Raw genomic sequence first — 27,671 nt, 5'->3', positions numbered from 1 at the left:
ATGGCCTCGGATCGCGGGGTCCCAGGGGCCGGCGTCTATGGAGATTTACCCCCGAGTTATACGCGCTCCCAGCCGCCCGCGAACCCAGACGTGCTCCGGAGACCCAGCTACTGCCACGCTGCTTTCGCACTTAAACAGATCTCAAAGGTGATGCGACGCCCGCGGTGTAGCGTGGATTTGTGTTTTTTTAATATGGGGGTGCAGCTTTCCATTCAAAATGTGAACGAAACGTCTTCAAAGGCAGCTTTTCATTTAGCCTGTTATCTAATCGCGTGTGGGAATGTGTCGGGTGGGCTGAAAGCAGCGGCTCCCTGACCGGGATCCGGGGACCACCGGAGCTCCCCGAGGCAGACGACAGCGAAGCCCAGGAGTGGTTCATTTATACGGGTTATCATTTACCGAAAACAGAGTAGAGATTGTCACCAGAGGTTGGTATAGAAAACAGAAATAGTTTGTGTTTAATGGGACAAAACCCCGTTAGAAGGCTCAGCTCGCGTGACATTTTTGGGAACCCCCCCCTGGAATAAAGTGATAACAACTTAAGAGTTTCACGTTTTGGCAGCACGTTAACGTTGCTGGACACCAGTCTCTCTCTCTCGCTCTCTCGCTCTCTCATTCATTCATGTTGTTAATGCCAACCGGGAGGGAGAAGGAGAGGGGAGTGGGTGAGGGTTTTGTTCCCGTCTCGCAGCCCGTGTTGTGCGTGTTTTTTTTTTTTTGGCTTTGTGCAGGCAGCGGAGAGCGCACTGGCCCGCGGTCTGTTTGGAAATGTGGTGGGTCCTGTGAAGGAATTCACTGATTGAGTTTGATCTGACAAAGCATCTTTGGACCGCCCGGATGCTTGGACGTGTTTCAGCACTGCTGAGAGAAACCACAACACCAGTGCGATGTCTCTCCTGCAGCGGTGACATTTGTAGCACCGGGGGGACTGAGCGGCCGAGAGTCTGACAAATAGTTTGCAAATTAGAGGGGAGAGGGAAAAAAAAACCCGATATATTGTAGATTACTGCAGGGAAATAGCTGTCAGTTTAAACTCTAGTATTAGTTTATACTGATGTAATAGTTAACCACCACAAGTCTCTTTTACAGCAGTACACACATGATGATAACCTTGTACTGCTCTTGCAATAAAGACCAGATTATAAAGGTGCCTAATACAGAGTGACACCTTATTTCAGACAGTATTGTTGATTTTCTTAAACTGCAGCTATAATGTAAATTGTCACTATGTAGCTTCCATTAAGTCCTGGCTTTGTTCTGTATCGGTAAACATTGTGTTGTTAAGCTCTTTTTCATCGCAGCGTCTTTTTAAACTATTAGGAATTAGTTTCCCTGAAAAGTTGCCATTAGTACAAATTGTTGCCTCCAACCGTGCAGTTTAGATCACCTCAGATGTGGAGATCCCGACTGGTGTCTGCACCTGAGTTCAGGCGGTATAGACATGAGGTTTTAGCAGGAGTCTGACAGCACACACTCTTCGGGGGCATATGACAGCACCGGCATCCAATCTGTGGCTACAGCGAGTTAGCACCTTGGCTTGTCATCGCGTTATACAAGGCTTCACCTTAAATTCCACAGAAAGACGCCTCTCTCTCTCTCTCTGTGTACTGATGCATGTGCAATCCAGTGTCTTGGATGCAAGTCGTCACTACGCTTCACATATTCTTCACACTTGTGACACAGATAGAGATTGCACGCTATATGCTGCCTTTGTGGACAGTTGTGCAATGATGCATTGTTCATGTGTGGCAACGCTGATAATAATTCTGTCCCTTTCCCTCCTGCTTCTTCGAATCCAGGGTAAGGCGGTGGGTCAGAAAGCCCCTCTGTGGATCCGGGCGAGGTTCCAGGCCCTCCTGTTCTCTCTGGGCTGCCACATCCAGAGGCACTGTGGGAAGGTCCTCTTTATTGGACTCTTAGTGTTCGGGGCTCTGTCTGTGGGACTCCGGGTCGCAGCCATCGAAACGGACATCGAGCAGCTGTGGGTGGAAGGTGAGTTTCAAGATATTTCCCTTCATCTTTTGAGCGGTGTTCTCGTGAAGGACTCTGCTGGATACACCATCACTATATCCTTCAGCTGGCATCACCATGTGAGTTTAGTGCAGCAGGCTTTCGTGGCTGGATTTACTGACTTTCTGTTCCGAATATTCAGCTGGGAGACGTTTGTACGTTTTCATGAGCTTGTTTCCCCCCCACTGGGTTTAACATGGAGTTTGAATGACAATAGTGGCTGGTGGGAAGATGCAGGGTGGCCGTGTTAAGTGTCATCTCAGTGCCATGGGAGTGTTCAGTGACTGATAGACTGACTGCCTGTCTGCCTGAAATCCAGACTAAAGCAGCAAGGAATAAGATGTGTGTGAGCTGGTTTTATGTTTGTCTGGATGTATAGAATCATCAACGCCATCATCTCTGTATAGAAGCAATACAAGTACCAAAAAGCTTGTAGATAGAGTATTCATTCTTTTGCTTCTCTGTTTCCTGTGTGTTGTGGATGGGATTATACTGTACGTTTTACTCTGTGCTCAGTGCTGGTCGCTCATGTCTCACTAAGTCACAGTTTACCTGAGAAACCCAAAACACAGGACTGCATTACAATAGTCCCTCTTCTGTCACACACACGCACACGCACACACACTGACTCTCTGCCGCTTGTCCTTTCTGCGCGGCTGTGTTTATGATTCTGCGCTGACTCACAAACCTTTAGATTTGACACCGCTCTCTTAGAGCATTTTTAGATGTAGATGATCGGTACATTTTTAGGGGTAGCGGCCGCTTTATTTGGTTTTTCACATTGGCCAAATTCCTTTTAAACCCCCAGGCTTTCAGTGCCGGGGCTGATCCCCGCAGCAGATGGACTGTGTGAATGGTTAGCCATCTTTGAGGGCTCTGACCCCTCCCCCCCTCACCTCCCTGTGTGGTCCCTAACTATTCTTGGATTCCATTCAACAAGAGGCAAGCAGGCAGGCAGGCAGGCAAGCAGGCACCACCTCCCTGAAACCCCCTCCCTCCTCCCTCCCCCTCCTCCTCCTCCTCCTCCTCCTCACGAGAAGAAAAAATATAAGTGAATGCAGCTGAAGTTTACCCACCTGTTTTGCACACTCTAAAAGCGCTACAGCAGTTGGTGAATATAAACAGACTCTATGGGGTTTTTTAAGCCCACCATGTCACTAGAGGACGGGGACAGGCGGCTCCCACAGGAGCTGTGCGGAGGTGTTTGAGCAATCACACACTGCTGCTGGCGTCAGGAGAAGTGCTTTGGAGACTGTGCGCTTCAAACGCACGGGAATTAAAAAGAGTTCCAGTATCAGGCACAATAATAACAAAACAAAAAAAACCAATCTCTGTAAATGTAGTCTCTGAGATAATTAGCGTGACGTTTCAAAAGCCTGAATTTGCAACAAAGGCAGGCAACAAGAGTTTGAATTTCCACAGTCTCTTTTTTTTCTTCTTCTTTGGTTTCTTTCTGGTTAGTGTAAAGCTTCAGGATTACCTCTTGAGCTAATTGGCAGATCCATCTCTTAAAGGAGATGTTTAGATGTTTGTGTGCCAGTTGTTTTGCTGCGGGATTGAGAGAGTTGAACAAGGGGGGCTGAAAAGGAATGCTGTGCCTTTAAGAGGCCGTGGCCATGTTTCTAAAGTTTCTGCCTGCCTTGTTTCCACCAATAGCCCATTGACAAAGCTGCTAGGGCCTCAATGGAGAGTAAAGTGGTTCGGTAACAAGGAGAGGTTAGTTCTCTCTCTCTCTCTCTCTCTCTCTCTTTCATACACACACACAAACACAGAAACACAGAAACACTCACACACACACACACACACACACACACACACACATGCCCCATTGCACATAAGCAGAACGAAGCAGGAATGATATTCCCTCAAATGAGACAGCTGATGTCATATTAAGAGCCTTAGAACGTTTTTGTACATTAGTTTAAGTTTGTGTTTTGTGTATATTTCTTAACTTAGGAGACATTTGTATTTCTCATGTGTTTAATCTTATGAGGCGGCTCTATCAGATTGCAGCATAAACACAGCCTCCCCACTTTGTCTCCTCATTTGTTCAGAATAAACTAGCTGTGAATTGACACCGTATGTGTTAACAATGCCAGTATGGTGTAAACTGTGTGTGTGTGTGTGTGAATGTGTTAGGGGCATATGCTTCCCATCATATATTCATACCAGAGCCTGCTCCCACGCATACATAAACACACACACTTGTCATCTTTGCCACCTTTGGTGTGTACAGCCTGCCTAGGCCGTCTGTCTGCCCGCCTGAATTCCCTAACTGTCTGTCTGCTCGTGCTTTGTGTAAGTCTGTTTATATTTCTACCTGTCTGTCTGCCTGCCTGCTCTGTGAAGTCAGGCCACCAGGTCTTTTTTAATTGCTTCCTCCCCTCCTACAGGACCAAAACACTGTGAAGCGGAGCACAGCAGTGGAGTCTGTCTAGAGAGAGCAGACAGAATAGGGAGGTTGTGGGAAGTCAGTGTCTGTACCTGAGTTCCTCAGCAGACATACTTCCACCGTATGCGGCCTTTATTCGTTTCCTCTCTGTTTGCCTTCAGGATTCTTGTGCATTTGCGAGGGGGGGGGGGGGGCATGCAACAAAAGAGTAAAGGGGTTAATCATGCCTTCATTCCTCCCACCTGTGTAGGTGGGACTAAAAGCCACAGTATCAGGGTGTTTAGTCTGACAGGGGGATTATTTCTAGTTTACTGCTCGGTCACTCTGAGACAGACATCACCCATTGCATGTTTTTTTTTTGTGAAGTGTCTGAAGACGTGAGGGAGGAACACTACTACGGGATGTTTCCATCATTCCCTCAGCAACATATATCATCTAAAGGTGCCTGAATCTGTGTTTCATTTGAAATGAAGCTCTGCATGCTGTAAACATGCATCACGCCGTCCGACACAGTTTATGCTGATACAGCCTGCCCACCTTTGAGCGTGTGAGAGTTGGTGTGAGCTGGGGGGAAACGTGTCACCCAGTCTGTATTGTCCACAAGCAGAAAAGAGAGAGATCGTAAAAAAAAAAAAAGAGGTGCAGGAAGAAGAGAGGGATGAGAGCAGGCGTTTTGGGGGGTTGGGGCAGGAACAGGGCGGAAGTTTTACGGCTTGCTTTTTTCTGCCCATGTTTTTGCTTGTCTCACTTGAACAAACAATCAAGTGTGAGAATGTCTCATGCATGTCTTTCTTCCACCATAAAGGACCGTGAGACTCTATGAGAGAGAGGTAGCTTGACATTTTTACTACTAAATGATTTATTTTTGCAACGCGTCACGATAATTGTTTCAAGTCTTCTATCAAACCTTTAAGACTTTTTCAGCTCAGATCATTTTTTGACAAAGGCCCATTTGAAAAGCTTGTTTGGGTGTTTGAGAGGATAGAAATGGCCTGCGTGTCAAAGTGGTGGTGTTTACTCTCACGTTAACTAAACTTATTCTTCTTGGCAGAGTTTGGGTGAGGCATGACAGACATGTACACAAACTCAAGCTGTCCAAATATGAGTGCAGCGAGACAGGGCCTATCCGGATAGCAGGCGCACCACATGTCCCATAAAGAGGCCATGTAGACAGAGGATAGGAAAAGGGGGAGGCAGAGACCGTACGCGGTCCCCATAACGTGAATGCATAGAGACTAGCTTAGCCAGCTATAGCAATGGAATCAGACCAAGAAGTGGATTGATTAAAAAGAGAGAGAGAAGACGTCTGAGTTTGCGTAAATGAGCGAATGCACGCGTGGGCATTTCGGGTGTTTGGAGCGGTTTCTCTAAACAAACCTCGGAGCGGCACAGCAGGTAAATGCTGTAATTCATTGGAGCGCACACAGCGCCCCAGTTCAGACAGAGAAAGGGAGCTCTATGAGGCATTATTGGAGGTGAATAGTGCGCGGTGGTGCCCCAGCTAGATAAATAAACTCCCAGCGCTCAGGGCCCAGGACCTCACTGGTAGAGAGAACAAACAAGACCAGAGTCAACCTGGGTCACTTCTAAATGTTTATTTCACCCCCCCCCCCCCCTCCTTCCCGCCATCCTTCAATCCAAGTCCCCCTCGTTCCATCCCTTTTTTCAGCATCCCCCCCCCCCCCCCCCCCCCCCCCCCCCAACAACACACACACACACACACACACACTCTTCAACAGTCAGACCAAGACCACCCTCCAACAAATCAACACACATTGAGCAGCTACAGATACATGTGCATATGACAGACACATGGCCTCCATGATGCAGGAGACACACTGACTGCTCCCTACCTGTTTGTGTGTTTTTGAAGTAGCAATGTTAAAACTAAAAGTATCCACCATGTGGCCGCATTTACAGCGATAACATAAAACACACATTGAACGGTTATTTTGGTGCCAAAGCTTTTATATATATATATATTTTAAAAAAAGGTCACCGGACTGTCAGTCACCGCGACACTGAATGCAGTATACGGAGAAAGGCTGCAATGCAACTGAAGACGGAATAATGAAAACGCAATCAATATAGCGTGGCACCCTTTCTTTCCCGGCTGAAGAGCAACCTTTGTCTTTGGTCTGCGCGGAATAAAGCGGCACCAGTCACCTCAGAGTTTGCACCATTTGCTTCTGTCTTTACACCATGGAAGTATAAAAAAAAGTAAAGGGTGAGGGAGACGGAGAGAGAGCCTCAACATTTCCTCGGTACTTGGGAGGGGGGGGGGGGGGGGGGGGGGGGAATGGGCTCTTCTCGGGGCTCGATAAATTCATTTCTCGGCTGAATGAGACCAGCAACGTGGAAAAATTTTGCCTTTCAGGCCGGGATGAATGTATGTTTCAACCACACATTAAGCAGTATTAGCGGTCAGTGGAGTGTCTAATGTGACTATTTTTCACAGTGGCCAACTCTGCCCATGATTAGCATAATTAGCAGAGGCAAGCCTATACATATGGAAATAGAAAGTGCCTAAATGCCAACCCTGGTGGAAATTTATGTGTGGTGGCTAACACCACTGGCACATCTGAATAGAATGTAAGTGAAACTGATTTTTCATGTTGTTTTCGCTGTTTTATACTGTTTTTAAGGTGTGATCTCGGGGGCAGTTTTTTTTTTTTGTCATGATGGTGGGAGCTGCATGATTTAAACACATTGAAGCTGATCAATTTTGTTTTCTCATGCTCGCACATCAATTAGGGTTTTCTCCTCCTAAAATAACACAACTGTCCCGGACGATTAATGAACAGATACAAGCGCGCGCGTGAAGACAAAAACACACACACACACACACACACACACACACACACACACACACACACACACACACACACACACACAGACTGTATTTCTATAGGTAAGATACCAAAGTGCCAGCCTCACCCTCCCACAGCCAACTCTGGCATTGTTTTACAGGCTGGGAAAGTTTTGGTCCATTTGCTTTTGCTGTGAAAAAAAAAAAAAAAAAAGAACGTTCCCTCTTTTATTTTATTCTGCTGTTTGTTGGGGAAACATCTGAAAGAAATTGAAGGGGTTGAATAACAAAAGGGTCTGCATTCAGACTGGAGCTGCAGTGCTGAAGGATTGTATGGAGGAACGGCCCATCTGCTGGGGGGCAGCCCGCTTTCGGCCCTGCCCTGGCTAGGGAACGCCATAGGGCAGGGCCGGGCTGAGGACCCAGAGTGGGGCACAGTCCTGATTCTGGTGGGTCCACAAGTGACAAAAGGACTTGTGCTGGGTGCCAGGCCAAGAGAATGAGTTACTTATTTGGCTCCTTTGCTGTAAATCAAAAGAAATAAAGGACGTCTATTGGAAAAAAGCGGCTGAGAGAGAAAGTAAATGATGCATAGAAAATGGCAGCCAAGGAGTGACTTTCTGTCCTTTTTCATATTGTTGCTACTCTGTTATGAGCAGACCTCTTTTTCCCTTTAATCTATATTCTATTAAATGAGGTTCTGTGTAGAAGTAGTTCAGTACTCCTCATGTTGACGTGCTGTGTAAATCAGGAAAGGGTAAAATCCAATGCACTGTGTAGCAGGTAAAAGCATACATGTCACTTTCAGCCCTCTTCGTCTTGGGTCTTCCTCCGTAGCAGCGTGGGGCCTTTCAGAGGCCCCCTAATCCAGCTAATCTACCACACTGAACTTTGAAGGTGGCCTGGTCTGACCTGGCATGGCCTGGAACTGGGACTAGGCCTATAAGCCACCGAAGATAGAATAGAATAAAACAGAATGCGTTTGAGGCGCAGCACTTTAAAGATGGCACTGCCTCCGTCCCAGCAGCCAGATGTGAGAAGCCGCACATATTTTCAGAGAGTTAGCGGATTCTGGGTGGTTCGGCTTTTTGGAAATGGAAGAGTCAGGTGGAGAGGAAATGACTGGGTTTGGTGGAGACAGAGTCCAGTGTTTAGACCGGTGCGTGCGCGCGCACACACACACACACACACACACACACACACACACACACACACACACACACACACACACACACACACACACACACATTCATACAGGCATTATATCCGTACACACAGCCATGAAACCATGTTGGGGCTTGTTGTGACGTTTTTCATTCGCTCTTCTCTCTCCCAGTGTCGTAACTGTTGTGAAAGTGCTTTTAGTGGTGAAGCTAAATGAATTCACATGTTGCACCCAGCAAGTCGAGTTGTTTGCAAAGATTCTTCAGAGTTTCTCAAAAAAACATCCAATGAAAGAACCATGGATGTGATTTAGGAGTTGTAATCATTTTGTGATCCCCCCCCACACATATTTTTATCGTGTTGACAAACACGGACTCATATTTCATGTTTCATAAAAATTGCTCATGTAGTAAAATTAGTAGCCGCCGGGGTGTTGAAGCGCCGGGTTTCCACTCTCAAAGGCGCTTTCTTCCCAGGGTGGGAAAAATTTCCAGGAACTGTCTCTTTAAGGCTGAGCGCAGGGAGAGAGGGTAGGGGGATTGAAAAAGAGTGAGAAAGAGAAAAGAAGTAGAAAAGGATAAAGAGGGGGGGGGGGGGGGGGGGGGGGGGGTGGGGGGGGACCACAGAAAGACAGATAAGACAAGAAAGGACAAGGTTCCTTCTGGAGCGAGCGGTAAGCTGAACAGAGCTGAACTGAGCAGAAAAGTCGCGAAGCTCAGAGTTGGGTGGTTGGGGCCGGACCAGGGGTTGAGGAGAGAAGGCGAGAAAGAGAGCGAGAGAGAGAGAGAGAGAGAGAAGAGAGAGGACTGGCTGCCTGGGTGGTCCAGATGGGAGGAACGAGACACAAATAGCTATAATTTACTTCAGGAGGCCTGTAATTACAGAGCCAGAGTCTCTCCGAGCCACCCAGTTCCTGTTGGGATCAAAACCCCACACTGCGGAGGTTAACATACGAAACGTCAAAAAAGGTTTAACAGATGTCAAAGAGGTCCACGGACGGAAAGGGTTTCATTTTGTAGTAGCCTTTTTTTTTTTTTGGATTGGAAATCTGTGTGGCAAGGAAACAGAGCGGAGACGATGAGAACTGTGTACCTCTAAGCAAGTCCGGTTCTTGACTTGTACGAGACAGTGTGAGAATTAATGTTAAATAAACTCTTTATTTTCTCAAATACAAGACGATATTCTTCTTTATCTTTTTTTTCGTTGTGGTTCCCTGAGAAGAAAATAATTATAACTTCTCGACTTGAACATTCTTTTGAAGGACCAGATGTGCAAAAGTTATCCAGCGAGTTAATTTTGAGTTGTTTTCTTTTTTCTTTTTGGGATGCACTGAGCCAGACACTGAGAACAAATAGACACCCTTGTCTGCAAATAAATGAGGCGACCTTATATTCTGAAGCCCCATGCGTATAGGTAATTAAAGCCTTGAAAGCGCAGCCTCGAAATATTGGACTGCGTCTCCGAGGCCCACAGTTCTAACCTGATCTCACACTTTTGCGGCGGAGGCTGAATAGTTTCTTTTTTCTTTTTCTCCCCATCAATTATATAGGAGCCTGCTCCAGGCTGGGGGAGGTGCAGAGAGTGTGAGGGGATGAGAGAGAGAGAGAGAAAGAAAGAAAGGAAGAGAGAGACGGTCAGAGAGAAAGACAAGAGGCAGGATTAGTAGACAGTGTTGAGAGGGGAATAGATGCAGTCAGGTTTGAGTGCAGCGTAGGGAAGGTGAGCACAAGACTGACGAGAGATAGAGTTAAAAAGGAGGTAGCACTTGTTTCCAAACTTCCTCCATCCCCCCCCCCCCCCCCCCCCCCCCCCCCCCCTCTCTTTCTCTCTCTGGGGTTGTCATGTAGTGGGACAGCGAGAGGGGCAGACGGGCCCTCTGTGATCCAGCGCGGCATGTTTCATGTCCACTTGGCACAGGCACAGATCCCCCCGGCTGGCAAACTCTTTTCAGGGCAACCTCCTGTAATTAGGGGGCTGGAGTCTACCGCACAGCACAACATCTCTCTCTCTCTCTCTCTATTTCTTTTTCCTCCTCTCTCTGTCTTTTTCTTCATCACCACCTCTGACATCTAATAGCTCTCTCTCTATGAATCTATTTGCCTTTCTTGAACTTCTCGTAAGTTATTTGATGTGCCGTACCTACGCAGCCACTGGCTGTTCCCTCTTAACCGACTCTTCACTTCCTCCCTTCTCATCGTGGCCTTTTTTCTCGAGTACTCAAAATGTCGAGCTGGATATCTTCTGCCCCGAGCAGAGTGGCAGAGGGTTTTGGGGGCATCAGAGGGCTGGTTTTCCAAATGAACAGGGCACATCTGTTTCACAGAAGGAGCCAATGAGAAGCTGTATTACTCATTTATGTTGGCCAGACACTGGCTTGTGTGAAGTGCCTTCAAAACCAACACTGGCGAGGGCCAAGGGCGTTGGTCGATATATGTGTGTGTGTTCTTGTGCGTGTGTGCATATATGCACATGCAACACACTTTGTTATAGGATCTAAATGAGTGTGTGTCTTTGTATAAATATGTGCTAACGTATGAATAATACAGTACCTCTATCTATCTATCTATCTATCTATCTATCTATCTATCTCAAGAACTCAGTATTCATTTTCCCTTTATTCTTTGTTTTCTAGCTGGTAGTCGGGTGAGCACGGAGCTTCGCTACACCAAGGAGAAGCAGGGAGAGGACTCAGTATTTACCTCACAGATGCTTATCCAGACCCCCAAAGAAGAGGGCACCAATATTCTTACCCAGGAGGCTTTGCTGGTTCACATGGAAGCTGCCCTGTCCGCCAGCAAGGTCCAGGTGTCACTGTTTGGAAAGTAAGTGGACCACGGACAAGTTATGTGAAAAAAAGTTTTAATTGTGTGTCGACAATAACGGCTGCCAATTATAACGTGTTTTCTCTCTCTCGCAGGTCGTGGGATCTGAACAAAATATGCTATAAATCAGGAGTTCCTATTATAGAAAATGTCATGATTGAAAGGGTGAGTTCACAACAAACCGATTTTTTATTCCTCTATGTACCTATTTGTATCCTGGTTTGTGATCTTTAATCATGCTTCCTTTCTATTTCCTCATCCCAGATGATTGACAAGCTGTTCCCCTGTATGATAATCACCCCATTGGACTGTTTTTGGGAAGGGGCCAAACTACAGGGAGGCTCCGCCTATTTACCGTAAGTCTTATAATATTTGACCCAACCTACATTTTTTTTTTTTTGCACATTGAAACATTTCATAGAAAGTTTTGGCTCTCCCTTTGCTGTCATTGCTTCCACCTGACTTGCGTTGCAGACTAGAGCTTTTGGAGAGTTCCGTAACTTTTTACACATGCTCGATGGAGACATACAGTTGGGCTTTCAGTATTCGGTCAGTGAGCGCTGTGACTGACAGCGGCGGTCAGTAATAGAGTTCTTTAAGGGCCCAGAGAGGGACTGGAAGGGGGGTGTCCTGACAGAGAAATTCAAAGGGAGAAAGTGAGGACGAGGGAGGGATGGAGAGAGAGAGAGAGAGAGAGAGAGAGGAGATGGCTGCAGAAGAAACTGGGTGGTGTGTTGGTAGAACGGAGGGCGGGGAGGCGGCGGCGGCAGCGGCGGTGGTGGTGGTGGTGGTGGCAGGGGAGCCCTTTGGGTCAGACAATGGTAAGCATTCTTTCAGTTTACGAGTGAGTGTCCATCAGTGCAGGGGCCCCGGAGGAGGGGGGGGGCGGCTTTGTCAGCTCACGGCTAACACTCGGCATTCTCATGGTAATGCCCCGGGCTCCCAGCTCCCAAGTTGTCCAACAAATAAAATGGGCAGTATTCAAGCCTCAAGTCCCTCGAGAAAGACAGAGTGAAGCTACAAGACGGTTAACAGTGGAGTCTGGGCGTGTTTGGGCATTTGCAGATTCAGGTTTTTTGGGGTTTTTTCAGGACGAAGTTCTCTTGAGAAGTTGACTCACTGAAAGAGAGCTTTTTTTTTTTGTCGTTCAAAGTGATATTTCAATTGAGTCCTTAGTTTAAGTCATAGCAGATGTTTCTTTGCAAACAAATTATTTGTTTGTATTTCTGTCCCGTGCTGACAGCGTGACAGGCCAGCACATGCAGAAACAAACACAAGATTCCCATCCTTAGCATCTCCCAGCGGAGCACTGAGGGAGAAGAGGGTCTTTGATGCTTCACACGTCTTCCAAGTATTCCTGTCAATCACACAAAGCGTTCAGCATCTGTTGTTATTTATTAATAGTTTTTTTGGAGGGAATGTGTGGTGGCCCCCCCCCCCCCCCCCCCCCCCCCAGCTTCCGCTTCACTTCAGCTTTGGTTTTAAATGCAAAAAAAAGAAGAGTGAGATGGAGAGAGAGAGAAATGGGGGGGGGGGGGGGAGAGAGAGAGGCAGATTTGGAAAGAGAAGGAGGAAGAGTGAGTGAGTGAGAGAGAGAAAAAACTTAGGAGAACAAAGAGCAAAGAGCAGCAATCTATGAAAAAACAAAAGGGCCCAGGCCCGGTTCACTCAAGCAAAAAGTAGCTGATAAAGGAGTGTGTCTTTGCGAGCAGCAGCAAAAGGGACCCTGGTATGTGGGAATAGGAGAGGAGCTCTCTTCATAAGCCATTGGAGGGAGATTGGGCTCAGAGATGAGATACTTTAGGATTCTTTTATTTCCATCTCTTTTCTGTCCAACTGTCTTCTTTCTTATTTTGTCCTACTGCAGAACGTGTCCATCTTAAGTGTTTTCTTGCACTGAATCGTAAAATCTTGCAAAGAATGTTGCATATTGTTTATTTTTTGGGGTTGTTTGATTTTTAAGAAGCATCAATCAGTAACATTAAAGTGGATTGATTGGTTATTCTGAAAGTAAAAACAAAAACAAGTTTCCAGAGCAGGATATCGAGCTGTGAATTGATGCTAACTTATTGGTCGAGACGTGTAAAACACTCCAGTTCAACATTAGTCCCCTCAGCAAGAACACTATAAAAGCCACGAGCACAAGAAAGCTGTTAATTTAAAGAGCTTAGAGTGGATTTATAGGCAAATTATGAATTTATTTCAAGGAGAAGGAGGATGGCGGTACAGTCGATTTCTCTGTGGACCTCACACAAGAAGCAACGTGAGAGTTCCCCCTTTGCTTCTCCTCTCATCCCTCACCTATTCCCCTCCCATCCATCCACCCAACCTTTCCCCTTCCCTCCCTCCTTATCAAGACGTTTGGGAGGCAGACGTAATCGTTATGACTAAGTGCAGGACATTGAGGAGTGGAAGCGAGCAGGCAGCCACCGTGCCTTTTCCTTGAGGCATTGTGGCAGCGTGAAACAGGATAATAAACGCTATTTTATCCTGTATCTGCAGCTAGCCTCCTGCGTAGCCCGGCCCAACCGGGGAGACGGAGTGAAACTGTTTTTTTTTTTTTCTGCGCACAGTAAAGATCAGCAGGAATGCAAAGCCATGCAGCCTCGCAGGCACAACGTGATACAAGCTATTTTACGGTTACTTCTTCAAGTTATTGTCAAATATGTTCGGGTTGATGCTCACTGTGTGTGTGTGTGTGTGTGTCTTTGCTCTCCAGGGGTATGCCAGATATCCAGTGGATGAATCTAGATCCAGTCAAGCTGATGGAGGAGCTGAGTCAGTTCACTTCGCTGGAAGGATTTAAGGAGATGTTGGACAAAGCCCAGGTGAGACACGCAAATACCGGCTGACGGATATACTGAATAAAAGACTGTAGTTGCAATTCTTTTTTCTATATACTGAGACTTAAGCAACTAAAGTAATGTTGTTTGATTCCTCAGGTCGGACATGCCTACATGAACAGGCCATGTCTAGACCCCTCGGACCCCGACTGCCCTCTCAGTGCACCCAACAAGGAGCAAGGAGAGGTAAACTCACACATAATCCCATTATGTCATTGTGTCCTAAAGAGAGGTTACAGAACAAACACCTAACGTATGTCTCTGTGTTTCTTTCCCTCCGTACTTCTGCTGCTCGTCCATTCAGAGTCCTGACATTGCCGGGCGTCTCCAGGGTGGTTGCCACGGTTTCAGCCGGAAGTTCATGCACTGGCAGGAGGAGCTGATCCTGGGAGGGCGGGTCAAGAGCAGCCAGGACGCTCTGCTGAGGTGTGTGCTTATTAAGACATGTAGAGATCAGACACTGCAGTTTCAGGGGATTTTACAGAGCATGTCATAAGGATGTGATAGTAAGGGGGGGGGATCGCAGCCCGTCAGCGTGCGAGCCTCCGTGACTGGAATCTGTGTAACACGTAATAATAAAACAGACACATCCTAGGAATGCCTGGTACCGAGAGGGATCGGTTTCCTGCATGACCCCGGTCCAGGATAGGCCAATTAAAGATGATTGACAGCCACACAAAGCCCCCCCCCCCCCCAACCTCCACACACACCCTGTTACACATTTGTTGTGTGAGGGACCAAATAAGAAGATACAGAAGGAGGGAAAAACACTTAAATTAACCTTTTTTTTCTGAAGCTAACCTAAGACACTCTCCAGAGTTTAGTGTTTTTCCATTGACTTCAACTGGATTTAAAAGCACTGCCAATACAAATGGAGTGCCGGCGTTGGGTCAGAGAGCCCAGCTCGTGACACACACACACAGGCCAAACAGAGCCTTGAATGACAGAGGATTCCAGTCCCGTCTGCAAGAGCCACACTTAAGCTACTCTTAGACGTGATTTATGGTCATTTCTTTCACATTTTGAGCAGCACTGCTGCTCGCTGTGTGTGTGCCAAGAAAACCTGAGGACATCTGGGATTGCAGCCGAGAGACCGGCACACAGGCAGACTAGATAACACCTGCTTTTTAGCTGTTTACATTGGCAGACAGACAGGCAGGCAGGCAGGCAAATCCAAGAAGAGAAGGCACCTGCCTTTAGACAGTCACAGTGAGACATGCTCCTGTGTAGGTTAAGGGATACCAAGAACGATCTGACTGGATGATTTGTAACATGCTAGTCGTGAGATGGATGATGCAGTTAAAGGTTTCAATTCAGCTCAACACACAATAAACTATGTTTGCATGCGGAGCCAGACATCTGTGAGGTGTGCTAAGCTTGCATCTGTTTGTTTTGCAGTGCGGAGGCTCTCCAAACCATGTTCCTGTTGATGAGTCCGAAGCAGCTGTACGAGCACTTTAAAGACGACTACGAGATCCACGACATAAACTGGAATGAAGAAAAGGCTACCGCCATCCTCGAGTCCTGGCAGAGGAAGTTTGTGGAGGTGCGAGCACACATCTCAAATGCTCACGTACATACACAAATCACGCATAAAGCTGGAGTATAGATTTGGATTGTAGCCACCAAGAAGAAGTAGGAGGAGGATGAGAAAAATGAGGAGGCATTTCCTTGTCCATGTGCTTGTTTTGCTTTGGCATACACACACACACACACACACACACTGTGTGGGACGTATTCTGCAGTGTCTGAATTCCATCAGTCTTCAGCTCCCTTGTAAAGTGAATCACAGGGCAGACCAGGGCAGTAGGTGGGTGTGTGTGTGTGTGGTAGGCCGACCATCTCTCTCTGTCAGAGTCCTAGTTATAGGAACAAGCTGTTGCTGTGATAGCTGACACCCACCACGGTGAGGGTAAGGAGAGAGGGAGGGGGGAGGAGAATGAGGGACATATGCAAGGAGGAGGGGCAAACAAAAAAAAAAAAACTGAAAACGTAAACTGACAGAAACAGGACACCTCCTCATGACACATTAAAAAACAAGGGCAGATCTATTTCATATTTCGAAGGGTGACTAAATGCGGACACTTAAACAGCTTTGTGGGGAGCTTCGGCCCATTCGCGGCACAGAGTGGAGAGAGTAGCCTCACAAGCCATGTGATCCCATCCCTTTCACCTTTGACCTCACAACCTCTGGCATCTGTGCTCATTACTCCTCAGTTGTCATACATACACACACACTCGCTCACACACATTCTAGCGCATGTAAACACACACATTCATCCTCACTTTCGCACACATGCACATTTCAAAGGGACAGGGTGCTTTTTCTGTTAGAGGGCCCTGAAATATGGGGCCGGAGGAGAGGCGTTGGGCAGGATTGGTCAGAGGGAGGAAGTGTGTTTTCATGTGCGGAGAAAGAAAGTAGGGGCAGTTCAGCCCCTCCAAGTTATTGTGGTTCATGTAACTATGACTCCGGTGCTGGCAGTAACTTCTTTTTGTCAATCTAATTGTTTATTTATTAGGTAATGTGCTGAAGAGTATATGGTTTGGTGTATTTTCATTGATGATTAATTGACATTTATCCCCCAGCTGGTCCACCAGAGTATCCCATCTAACTCCAGCCAGTCCATCCACGCTTTCTCCACCACCACCCTCAACGACATCATGAAATCCTTCTCTGATGTCAGCGTCATCAGGGTGGCAGGGGGATACCTGCTCATGGTAAGCCTAATAAATGATCTTAGTCAATCGATCATGGCTAGATAGTTCGTGAAACGATGTCTAACTAAACTGTAAAATAGCTAATATTTAAAATTGACATCTTCTCTCTAGCTGGCCTATGCCTGCGTGACCATGCTAAGGTGGGACTGTGCCAAGTCCCAGGGGGCCGTGGGGCTGGCCGGCGTGCTCTTAGTAGCTCTGTCGGTGGCTGCAGGACTGGGTCTCTGCTCCCTGCTCGGCCTCTCCTTCAATGCTGCCACCACACAGGTACGACACAAAGGGAACTGCATACATTCACTGTGTGACGTTACTATAAGTAAGTGTTTCTGTGTTTAAAGCCCAGATTTTGTTGTTAAATGTTCATTCTGACCGTTTCCCATCCCAGGTGCTTCCCTTCCTGGCACTAGGGATTGGCGTGGATGACATGTTTCTGTTGGCTCATTCCTTCACAGAGGCTGGAATTAACATCCCCTTTAAGGTACCTTTAAGACACCCTCTCCTCTCCTCTCCTCTTCTTTCCTCTCCTCTCCTTTCCTCTCCTCTCCTCTCCTCTCCTCTCCTCTCCTCTGAACATTGTCTGTTTTTTTGTTTTTTTTAAGGACCGGACAGGAGACTGTTTGCGGCGCACCGGCACCAGTGTGGCGCTGACTTCCATCAACAACATGATTGCGTTCTTTATGGCTGCTCTCGTACCCATTCCTGCCCTGCGAGCTTTCTCTTTGCAGGTATGTTTTGTGCACACCCTCACACGCATGCGCACAGACATAAACACATGCACACAATCGCACACCGAGAGGCCTGGGGCTTCTTTTGAAAATGAAAGAGATAACTTAAGAGAGGTGACATTCATTCAGGGCAAGGGAAGCCTTTGTTCCCAGTTTTATTGCCGCCGCACCTACAGGGCCAACATTTTTTTCTGTGTTTATATATGTGCATGAACGTGTTTGTGTGTGTGTGTGTGTGTGTGTATAATGTGGAATAATCAGAGCAAAGAGAGTGATGAACAGTCAGAGAAAGAACAAGAAGGAGAGGGAGGGAGGAGTGGATCAGTATATCACTGGCCCGTCAAGGCGGTTTGCTCTGATCTGTGACAAACTGTGGGTGGTCTGCAACACACAAGCAAACACACATCGACGCAAACGCACTGGAAACCACAGCCAGTTAGAATGTCAGCTTCAGGGGCTGGGGGGGGGGGGGGGGGGGAGGCAGCTGCAGTGGTGGTGAAGGATGATGGTTTTGCTCAGATTCTCAACATATATATATAATATATATATATATATATATATATATATATACCTTTCCTGCTCCTTTCTCTCAATCTTTCTAGTAGTTAATTCTGGCGCTCTTTTCTTCCTTTTCTCTCTCTTCCTTTCCCCTTCTGGCTCGCTTAGTATTCCTGGCTGGTGATTTAGAGTAAGGCTTTTCTTTGCTTTCTGAGCTGTGGTCTGAGATACAAAAAAAAAAAAAAAAAGAAGAAGAAGCTCTGACTCTCCCCAGCTGGGTTAAGGGTGTCTGTAATTTCACATACTGTTCTCTGTCAATTCTCACTTTGTTTTTCTCATTTTGTCTCTGTTCCTTTCGCTCCCCAGGCGGCCATTGTGGTCGTGTTTAACTTCGGCATGGTGCTGCTCATCTTCCCTGCCATCCTCAGTTTGGACCTCCACCGGCGCGAGGACAAGCGTTTGGATATCCTCTGCTGCCTGTACAGCCCTTGCTCCGACCGCGTCATCCACCTCTCCCCGCACGAGCTCTCAGACGCCGGAGAGCAGCCGCACGCGCCCTCGACGGCGACGACGCACACGCACCAGTACGCGGCGGGATCGACAATCACCACCAGCACCCAAATCACCACCACCGTGCAGGCGTTCACGCAGTGCGACGCGGCCGGCCAGCATATCGTCACAATCCTACCACCTACCTCACAGATCTCCACCAGCCCGCCGTCCATCATCCTCTGCCCCACGTCACAGCCTCAAGGTAAACACAGCTATATTAAGATCCCAACAATCATGTTATTTTGCCCAAGGTGTTCTGTAAAGTCGGCATGAATAAATCGCAATACCAAAACACTAATTTTCTGCTTGGATTTCCTCCCCCTAGCCCTCACACCTTCCCCCACCACCACCTCCCTGCCGGATCCCTACGGCTCCCAGCTCTTCGCCCCTACCTCCAGCTCCACGCGGGACCTCCTGGCTCAGGTGGAGGATTCCAAATTGGGAAAGGAGTGCGTCCCACTCCCTTTCCTGCACTGGAACCTGTCGAGCTTCGCCAGGGACAAATACGCCCCACTGCTCCTCAAGCCCAAAAGCAAAGCCATCGTGGTGGTTCTCTTTCTGGGCCTGCTGGGCCTCAGCCTGTACGGGACCACCATGGTGCACGACGGCCTCTACCTAACCGACATAGTGCCACGCGACACCAAGGAGTATGATTTCATCGACGCCCAGTTCAAGTATTTCTCCTTCTACAACATGTACCTGGTGACCATGGATGGATTTGATTACGCCCGGTCACAGAGGCTGTTGATCCAGCTGCACAACGCCTTCAACTCTGTTAAATATGTGGTCAGAGACAGCGACAGCAAACTGCCCCGTATGTGGCTGCACTACTTCCAGGACTGGCTAAGAGGTAAGACTCAGTCTTTTTATTTCATCTTTTTTTGAGTGAGTCAGGTAATAAGTTACTCTCTGTCCCAATGGGAGTTTTTTTTACAATGATGTCAGAATCCCATAGAGGGGTTTTTCAGGTGTGCTTTTTTATTTTTTAACTAAGGGCAGGAGTGAGTGAATGTGTGTGTGTGTGTGTGTGTGTGCGAGGAGGTGAGAATGTGCGAAGGGTGAATGAAAGTTCGTTCACGCCGTTGTTTACCCCCATCCACCTGGGCTCAGGGGTGGTGCAGTAGACGGGTTGGGGTCATAGGTTATCTTTGCATGTGTGTGTGTGTGTGTGTGTGTGTGTGTGTGTGTGTGTGTGTCCTCAGGCTAGAACATGTCAGAGGTCCAGTCAGGAGGAAGTGATAACTAACAACAGCCTGATCAATCAGAGCCAGATGAAAAAATAAACTATATTTTAAACATCACTGTCCACCCAGACAGCTCCTATAATTTTATGATAATAGAAATCATAATATTTATAAATGACAACCACAATAATCTTTTCTTTTCTTTTCCCGTGTGTGTTTTACCTCACACGCAGGTCTTCAGGCTGCTTTTGATGCTGACTGGCAGGCAGGCAGGATTACCTCTGACAGCTATCGCAACGGCACAGAGGACGGAGCGCTGGCGTACAAGCTCCTCATCCAGACCGGCTCCAAGAAAGAGCCTTTTAACTACAGCCAGGTATGTCGACAAGAGCGGCAGGAAATACTTTTAAACAGTATCCGTGGGTGGTATTGTGGGCCGCTACATAATCGGCTGTCTTTTCACCATTTATTCAAACAAAACTCGATACCTGAATGTCCATTAAATCTGAATTTTTGAATCACTTTCCTCCAGCTGACATCTCGGCGGCTGGTGGACGCAGAGGGTTTGATCCCTGCGGAGGTGTTTTACATTTACCTGACAGTCTGGGTCAGCAATGATCCTCTGGGCTATGCTGCCTCCCAGGCCAACTTCTACCCCCATCCTAGAGAGTGGATTCACGACAAGTACGACACTACAGGGGAGAATCTGCGTAGTAAGTAATCTTATTCATCACATTATCATATTCTGAAAATGCCTTGCAGGACAAATGATCTCAAATCTCACCTTTCTTGTCTTTCCCTCTTGCAGTCCCAGCTGCAGAGCCCCTGGAGTTCGCCCAGTTCCCCTTCTACCTGAACGGCCTTCGCCAGGCCAGCGACTTTGTGGAGGCCATCGAGAGTGTGCGGGCCATCTGCGATGAGTTTAGCCGCAAGGGCGTGTTGAACTACCCTAACGGATACCCCTTCCTGTTCTGGGAGCAGTACATTGGCCTCAGACACTGGTTCCTGCTGGCGATCAGCGTGGTGCTGGCCTGCACCTTCCTGGTCTGTGCGATTCTCCTGCTCAACCCCTGGACCGCCGGCATCATTGTAAGCAAAGCGTCCAGTTTGCCCGACAACTCTTCATCGCACCTCTTCCTCATCCTTCCTATGGTTCTGCGTTTTTCCAACTCATGCTACCTCAACAACATCATTAGCCCCTTTCCTCCTCTCACTTTCTTCTCACCCTTCTCAGCACAGCTCAATAACGCTGTCTAGGGGGCCCCTTTTTCTCTGCGGAGGGCCAGTACGCACACACACACACACACACAGGGACCTTTGTCATTCTAATGTAGGCTGGGCTGGCCTTAGAAAAGGAAATGCAAAGGAGCAAGAAAGGCTTTGCCCTCCTGAAGCCTCTACCTCCAACTCCCTCACTGCTTTTGTCAGAGGGAGAGGGAGAGACTTGGGGACAGGACAGATCTGCCCAGTTGCGACCTTGGCCTGCTCAACCCATCCATCAGGGATATGTGTGTGTGTGTGTGTGTGTGTGTGTGTGTGTGTGTGTGTACGTGAGAGAGAGTGAAAGAGACAGTCTGAGTGTTCAGCAGTTGGAAAACATTTCACACACAAGCTGGTGGGACCGGTGGTCCTTAAGGGCCCCCCAAGCTCACACACATACACAAATCCACATATCCCGACCATTGGGGGGTGGCTGAAGTGTAGCACAACAACAGTGCCGGTTTCAAGTGGAATGTGTTTCATTTAAGTAGCGATCCCTAGCAGCACTGATTGAGACAGCAACGTAACACGGTGTCCCCAGGCAGAGAGAGAGGCACCGCTGCATGCACGTACTGTTTCCAAGCATCAGCCTGCCTGTGAAGGTTTCACCCTGCCGGTATGTGGTCGAGCAGTAAAACGCCTTTTATCATTTCCAATTTAAGCGTGCCCCCAGCGCAGAGGCCCCGCTGGGATCAAAAGCTTCCGTTGGCCGGGAACCGTTTTCTCCTCCTCGTTTTCTAAGACTTGTTGTTGTTGTTTGCGTTGCGGTTTTACAGTACCATTGCATGTTTACGATGAAGCGAACTGAAACACTGCATTAAAATGCAAGCTGGACCATTAAAATATCGGAAATGATCAAAATAAGCAAACAGGCTGCTCTCCAGTGAAAAAACAAGATCATTTGTTTTCCACCAACGCAGACAGATGTATACGGTGTTCTGGTAGAGAGGGCCCACGCTCTGTTGTCTCAGGCGCTGTCAATCATTTCAACCACCTCTGAGAAGGAAGGGGAGGAGGAGGAGGGGAAGGTATTAGCCTCGGGGTGGGTAATTTGATGCCATGTGGTTAAGACCCCGAGCAAAGGGTCAAAGATTGTGTGGGGTGAAGAGGCAAAAGGGCTAAACTCAGTCACTGGGGAAAGGCACATTTGTTTTTATTGTTTACATGCTTTTATTCTCTTCTATGCAATTCGTTTTCGTGACGCTTTCTCTTCCTTACAGGTGTTCATCTTGGCCATGATGACGGTGGAGCTGTTTGGCATCATGGGTCTGATCGGCATCAAGCTGAGCGCCATCCCTGTGGTCATTCTGATCGCCTCTGTGGGCATCGGAGTGGAGTTCACCGTCCACATCGCGCTGGTAAGTCAAGACCCGGCACAAAGCAAGAGCACACACATGGATTAACTGTTAGGAGGACTGAGCTCCTACAATTAAACACCTACTTTACTTGAAACCCGATGCTCTGGTCTCAATGTTTAATGCCTACTGCAGACTGACATGTGGCCACGTGATTTGCCTACCTCGGAAGCCTTGCAGTCATGTTTTTTTTGTTTTTCAATAATTGATTAAATGTATTTCACTCACTGCAAGGCTTCCGGGTTCATGCTGGCAGCTTTCGAGCATAGTGTGCTGTCTTGTAGTTTAGCGTAGTGATCCCCAAATAACAAAAAAAACACAAATGCAGGAATGCCAAACCTCGCCTCAAACACAAGTTTTGTGCGATCGGCAGGATTTCCAACTTATTAACTTATTTCTCCTCCCCGTCCGCCGCAGGGCTTCCTGACAGCGATTGGCAACAGAAACAAACGCTCGGCAGTGGCTCTGGAGCACATGTTCGCCCCGGTGGTCGACGGAGCGATCTCCACGCTGCTGGGCGTTCTCATGCTGGCAGGGTCAGAATTTGACTTCATCATGAGGTGAGTAGCCTACGCCGTGTGTGTGTGTGTGTGTGCGTGTGTGTGTGCGGCTGCATCTGTGCGTGTGGCGATGTATGTGCCGACTTTGTACTGATGTGTGAGAGAGTGATGGTCCTCGCTCACACAGCGATACCGTCTGCACCCTCCCCAGCCCATTTCTTACCTTCAGAAGTAACAGTGTTTTGGTTCTACGCCATAAGTGTGTGTGTGTGTGTGTCCTCACTTTGGGGACGGGAGGAAGCCTTGTGGGGGGTCAGCGGTGCATGCAGGTGGAAATGTTATACCCCTATTTATGTACACACATACACACAGTGACAAATATGCACCTGGTTCTGTCACTCTTGGCACACACACACACACACACACCCGTCTCCCCAACCTCAGAGCACAAAAATGGGGAAAACATCAAGGGTGTGTAGCAGCTGCTCGTAAACATGGAAGTGTTCTGCTACCCACTGGGTGATCTCTCTTTCTCTCTCGTTCACTGCGTCTCACACACACACACATACAAGAGGGAATCTGTAAAAATTCCTATCATCCGTTTGGCATTCAGTTCCTCCACATCGGGTGCCGTCATAAAAAAGTGGAGCTAAATTTGAACTGGTCAGCCAGTCAGATGGGCCGAAGCCCACCAACAGACACCCCTCCCTTCTGTGCGTGCGCGAGTGCGTTTGAAAAATGTTGCCTACTTTTGTGCGTGCGTGCGTCTTCTACCACTGTTTCATGGTCAGAGTGGAAAAAAAGGCGAATAGCTCAATGTTTTTCAGCTGAATGTGGTCTAGGCACAAACCCTGAAACCACAACCTTGAGCTCACAGACTGCAACAGGCCTCCGTGACATAAAAAGTGCCGTTTTTTTCTGCAGAGACAGAGAGAGGAGGAGAAATACTCCGAGGGTGGCTTTTTTTTGCCCGGGATACGAGGTCCTGGTGGGCGGTCAGGTGAACGGATCCACCGCCGTGTCGGATTGGAAAGATAAAGAGGTGTAAATGGGGAGAAATTGAGAGTAAATAGGAAGTTGGACTGGGAAGAATGAAAGTCAGAGAGAGAGCGTTTTCAGCATCTCGTTTTTCTTCTCTTCTCCCATGGTTCTGCGAGAGGTCTTTTCAGAGGACGGGGTGAGAAAAGGAGACAGAAGGGTCCAGTATCTCTGTTGGAGGTCTTGTTTAGCTGTAGCTGTGGTGGGGTGAATGGGGCAAGCCAGAGCTGCCTAGCTGGGGAGTAGCATAAATATACTGCTGTAAACATCTCCTGGCCTTGTAATGCACTGAATAAACAGCAAGCCTAATTCAGCCCTGCTCAGAGTCCTCTCTCTCATGCACACACGTACGCGGCACATATGAGCGCGTACACACACACACACACACACACACACAAGGAGAAATGCACATATGTACAGGCATGTAAACACTTACGCTCTCTTTCTCACACACACACAGCTCCCCAGGCCCTGACAACGAATGGAAAAGATTACAGTTTATATAAACAACAGAATTCCTAACAGTGAGACACTGTTGGAGGTCCCACCAACGTCTCGCTCGCTTTCTTTCTTTTTTTTCTTTTTTCTTTTTTTTTTTCCCACAACGTAAAGAAGTTGTTTGGTGATAGAATGAGCAAGTGAGCTGAACGGTGGTGGCCAATGCACTGCCATCAAAACAACGACAACCTATATTTGTGATTTCAGCGTCCGTGCTTTAACTCAATAACACGTGCAGATTAAATACCCGCGTGGGGTTGAAAGGCCGTCACGGTTTGAGAAGACAGCGAGAAATTGAAACTATCTCCCCGAAGTGTTTTGTCAAAAGTGGTTAGGATGACATGCGTTATGCTTCTGATTAAGGAAGAAAACAAGGACACATGCTTAAAGAAGAAAATATGTGGGGGGGCCGACACGGCTGCAAACGGGTTATGAAATCACACCCGACATGCAAACCATGAACTTTTTCCTGGAGAGTGACCTTTGTCAAGTGAAGTAGTTGTAATCATTGTAGTAGTCCATTCACAAGAGAGAAGCATGTTTTCTTCTCCTTCATTCCAACAATCGTTTTTTCTCTCCCTCCCTCCTTCTTATACCTCTTTAAGTCTGGCTGGTGGTTAGCATCTCACTGTCTCCCTCGTTCTGCTTTCTGTTAGTGTTTAAGTGGAGTCCTCTCTAATTTTCCTCGGGAAGCTCTTTCTTGTGGCCTGCCTCCACCCCCGGCCTCCTCAGAGCCCCGCTGAAATGCACGCACACACAAAAAATAAAAAACACACACACTATGTGAGTGAAAAAGAGAGCGAGAGAAAGTCTTGTAGCAGCAGCAGTGGAGGTATCAAAGCATGTTTTAGTTGGACTGAGCGGGGAATCAGATTTGCCCTCCCTGCCTTTGATACACAAACACTGGGCTTTCCCTGACTTCTTCCCCTGAGCTACTTCCCTTCCTCAAATGCCAACTATATGTGAGTGTGTTTGGAATTGTGCACATGCATGTGTGTTTGTGTGTTCTTGTCCTTACAACACATCGGGCCACTGTGGTCTTGTGCATTTTTTTTGTCACGTTAAAAGAAAAATTGCATAAAATTTAGACGAATGTAAAATGTTGTCCACTTTGAGTAAAAGTGTCATGAGCCGAAATCCCTAAAAACCTTAAGATGCGAAAGAAAATAAGATTAAAAGGATTGTGCCTCTGTGTGACTGTGTGTGTGTGTGTGTGTGTGTGTGTGTGTGTGTGTGTGAGTGTGTGAGTGATCCAGCTGATGCAGGCAATAGGCCAGACGAGAAGGGCCAGGCAGACCTGTTCAGTGTAAACAACTGAGTTAACAATTAGCAGCTGCTTCCAGCGTACAACAAAGTTTCAGACAGGAAAAGAGAGACTACAAGATACCACCAGCTAGTTTTAATTGGACACGGGTTCTTTGTTGCACTAAATGTGTTTTCTTTCGGTTCATGTTCAAACTAACGTCCCCCCCCCTCTCTCTCTCCATCCTTCAGGTATTTCTTTGCTGTGTTGGCCATCCTCACTGTACTGGGGGTGCTGAATGGCTTGGTTCTCCTGCCGGTGCTCCTGTCCATGATGGGCCCTCCGGCTGAGGTCACCCCGGTCGACAATGCCAGTCGCCTGCCGACGCCTTCCCCCGAACCCCAACTGCCCCCACCGATGGCCCACCACGGTTACTACACGGGCCACCACAACCCGCGGCCGTCTCGTCAGCAGGCCTTTTCGGAGTCGTCTGACTCGGAGTATTACTCCGAGGTGACCACCACGTCAGGCATCGGGGAGGAGGATTATAAGTACTGCGACATAGCGTCGCACGCCAGCGTCCCACCCTCGACGACTCACATACTGCTGGAAGCCAGCAAAAACCCCAGTTTCCCCAAGCTCACGGTACGCCGCATGACCGCACAGATACGATGGAAAGCCTTCCTGTTTCTTCAAACTCCTGTGTTTTTGTTTCTGAAAGTAAACGATGAAACTTTTATTTGTTGTAGGTGGTGAAGCCATTCAAAGAAAGTTCGACAGGCACTGGCGGAAGGATCGAGCCGTTGAATGAGTCTTCCCACAACACACAGTCGCCTCTCGGCTCTCAGCTTACATGCTGGGATGGAAAAAAGCAGCAGCAGCAGCAGCAGCAGCAGCAGCAGCAGCAGCAGCCGGGCCTCCAGAGGCTCCAGGCGCAACACTTACCCAGCGAAAGACCTCACTTCCTCGGGAGGACTTCTCAAAGCGGCCCCAGGCTGCAGAGCGGCAGAGGGCCTCAGCCAAACAGGACTAAAGGGCCGAGCTATAGCAATAGCAGCTCTGCACTGCCGACGCAACAAGGCTCCGCGGGGGGGGCTGTTACCATGGTAACCGCGACAGCCTCCGTGACGGTGGCCGTGCACCCGACCTTGCCGGGGGCGGCGTACCGAGGATACATGCATGAAGGTTTTGACACGGACAGCGAGTCGGACTGTTTCGAGGCCGCTAAGAGGACTTGTGGTGGCAAAACAAACTTTTCTTCATGTCAGAGAGACTCTTTAGAGCTCCAGGACTTGGAGGCAACGCAGAGCCAGGCAGAGCGTCAGCTCGGCAAGACACAAGGTGAGTTTGTTACCAGTCAATCTCAGGTTTACCGCACTTTTAATCTTCTCGATATGTGTATTGAGAGCCGACATTAAACCGAAGAGCAAACCCGAGAAATACGTGCGGCGTCTCAATGAGATTTCCAGTGCATCTGTCTTTTGAAGGTGTGTTCAGCTAAATCTGACGCTTCTCTGTTCTCTCTGTTTCTCTGCTGTAGGTGGGTTGAGGATCCAGGCAGCCAAAGATTGCTAGACTCTCTCACTCGCCTCGTCTTCTCGTTTCGAGTCTCCGGCTGCTTCTCCGGAGCAGCTTGACGGCTCACTCGGAGTCACGTCTGTACATAGACTTCACACAAAAAAGGAGAGGATTTATTTCAAGGACATATTAAAGGAAAAAAAAGACATTTTCAGAATTATATAAATCTATGAGTATATATTTTAATACTAAAAAAAGAAGGAAGCTATTTAAATGAGTACTGTATAACTTGGGTATTCTCTTGTGTAAAAGTTCAGATGTAAAAGATTATTTTTTTTGTGGGGCGGTTGATTCTTTTTTTTCCATTCCCCCCCACAGTGTATAGAATAAGAACTGTGCTATATGTAAAAAGTGTCCACAAAAAGTGAGATGTTATTAAGATATTAGGCTGTTGAACATACGTGGTCAGTGTTTTATTTCTATGTGTTGCTATGATTTCTTTTGCTGCTACATTTCAAAATAATTTTAAGTGATTTGCC

General features: G+C 47.7%; 1 protein-coding gene across 1 annotated transcript; it reads left to right on the top strand.

Moving 5' to 3' along the window:
- ptch2 (patched 2) lies at window positions 1-27,671 on the top strand. Its single transcript, XM_076098086.1, has 23 exons — window positions 1-147; window positions 1,800-1,992; window positions 11,008-11,197; window positions 11,293-11,362; window positions 11,462-11,553; window positions 13,917-14,025; window positions 14,140-14,226; window positions 14,345-14,466; window positions 15,439-15,586; window positions 16,630-16,761; window positions 16,873-17,028; window positions 17,147-17,239; window positions 17,361-17,486; window positions 18,351-18,738; window positions 18,862-19,386; window positions 19,954-20,096; window positions 20,253-20,433; window positions 20,529-20,809; window positions 22,201-22,338; window positions 22,753-22,895; window positions 25,866-26,259; window positions 26,364-26,955; window positions 27,155-27,671. The coding sequence occupies exons 1-23, from the start codon at window positions 1-3 to the stop codon at window positions 27,187-27,189; spliced, it is 4,485 nt and encodes a 1,494-aa protein (XP_075954201.1). The 3' UTR covers window positions 27,190-27,671.

The sequence above is a fragment of the Anarhichas minor genome, unplaced genomic scaffold (genome assembly GCF_050575085.1).
Source record: "Anarhichas minor isolate MPS153535 unplaced genomic scaffold, ASM5057508v1 ptg000024l, whole genome shotgun sequence".
Classification (NCBI taxonomy): Eukaryota; Metazoa; Chordata; class Actinopteri; order Perciformes; family Anarhichadidae; genus Anarhichas; species Anarhichas minor.
Note: the sequence above shows the minus strand (reverse complement) of the source record. Positions and strands in the feature narration are given on the sequence as shown.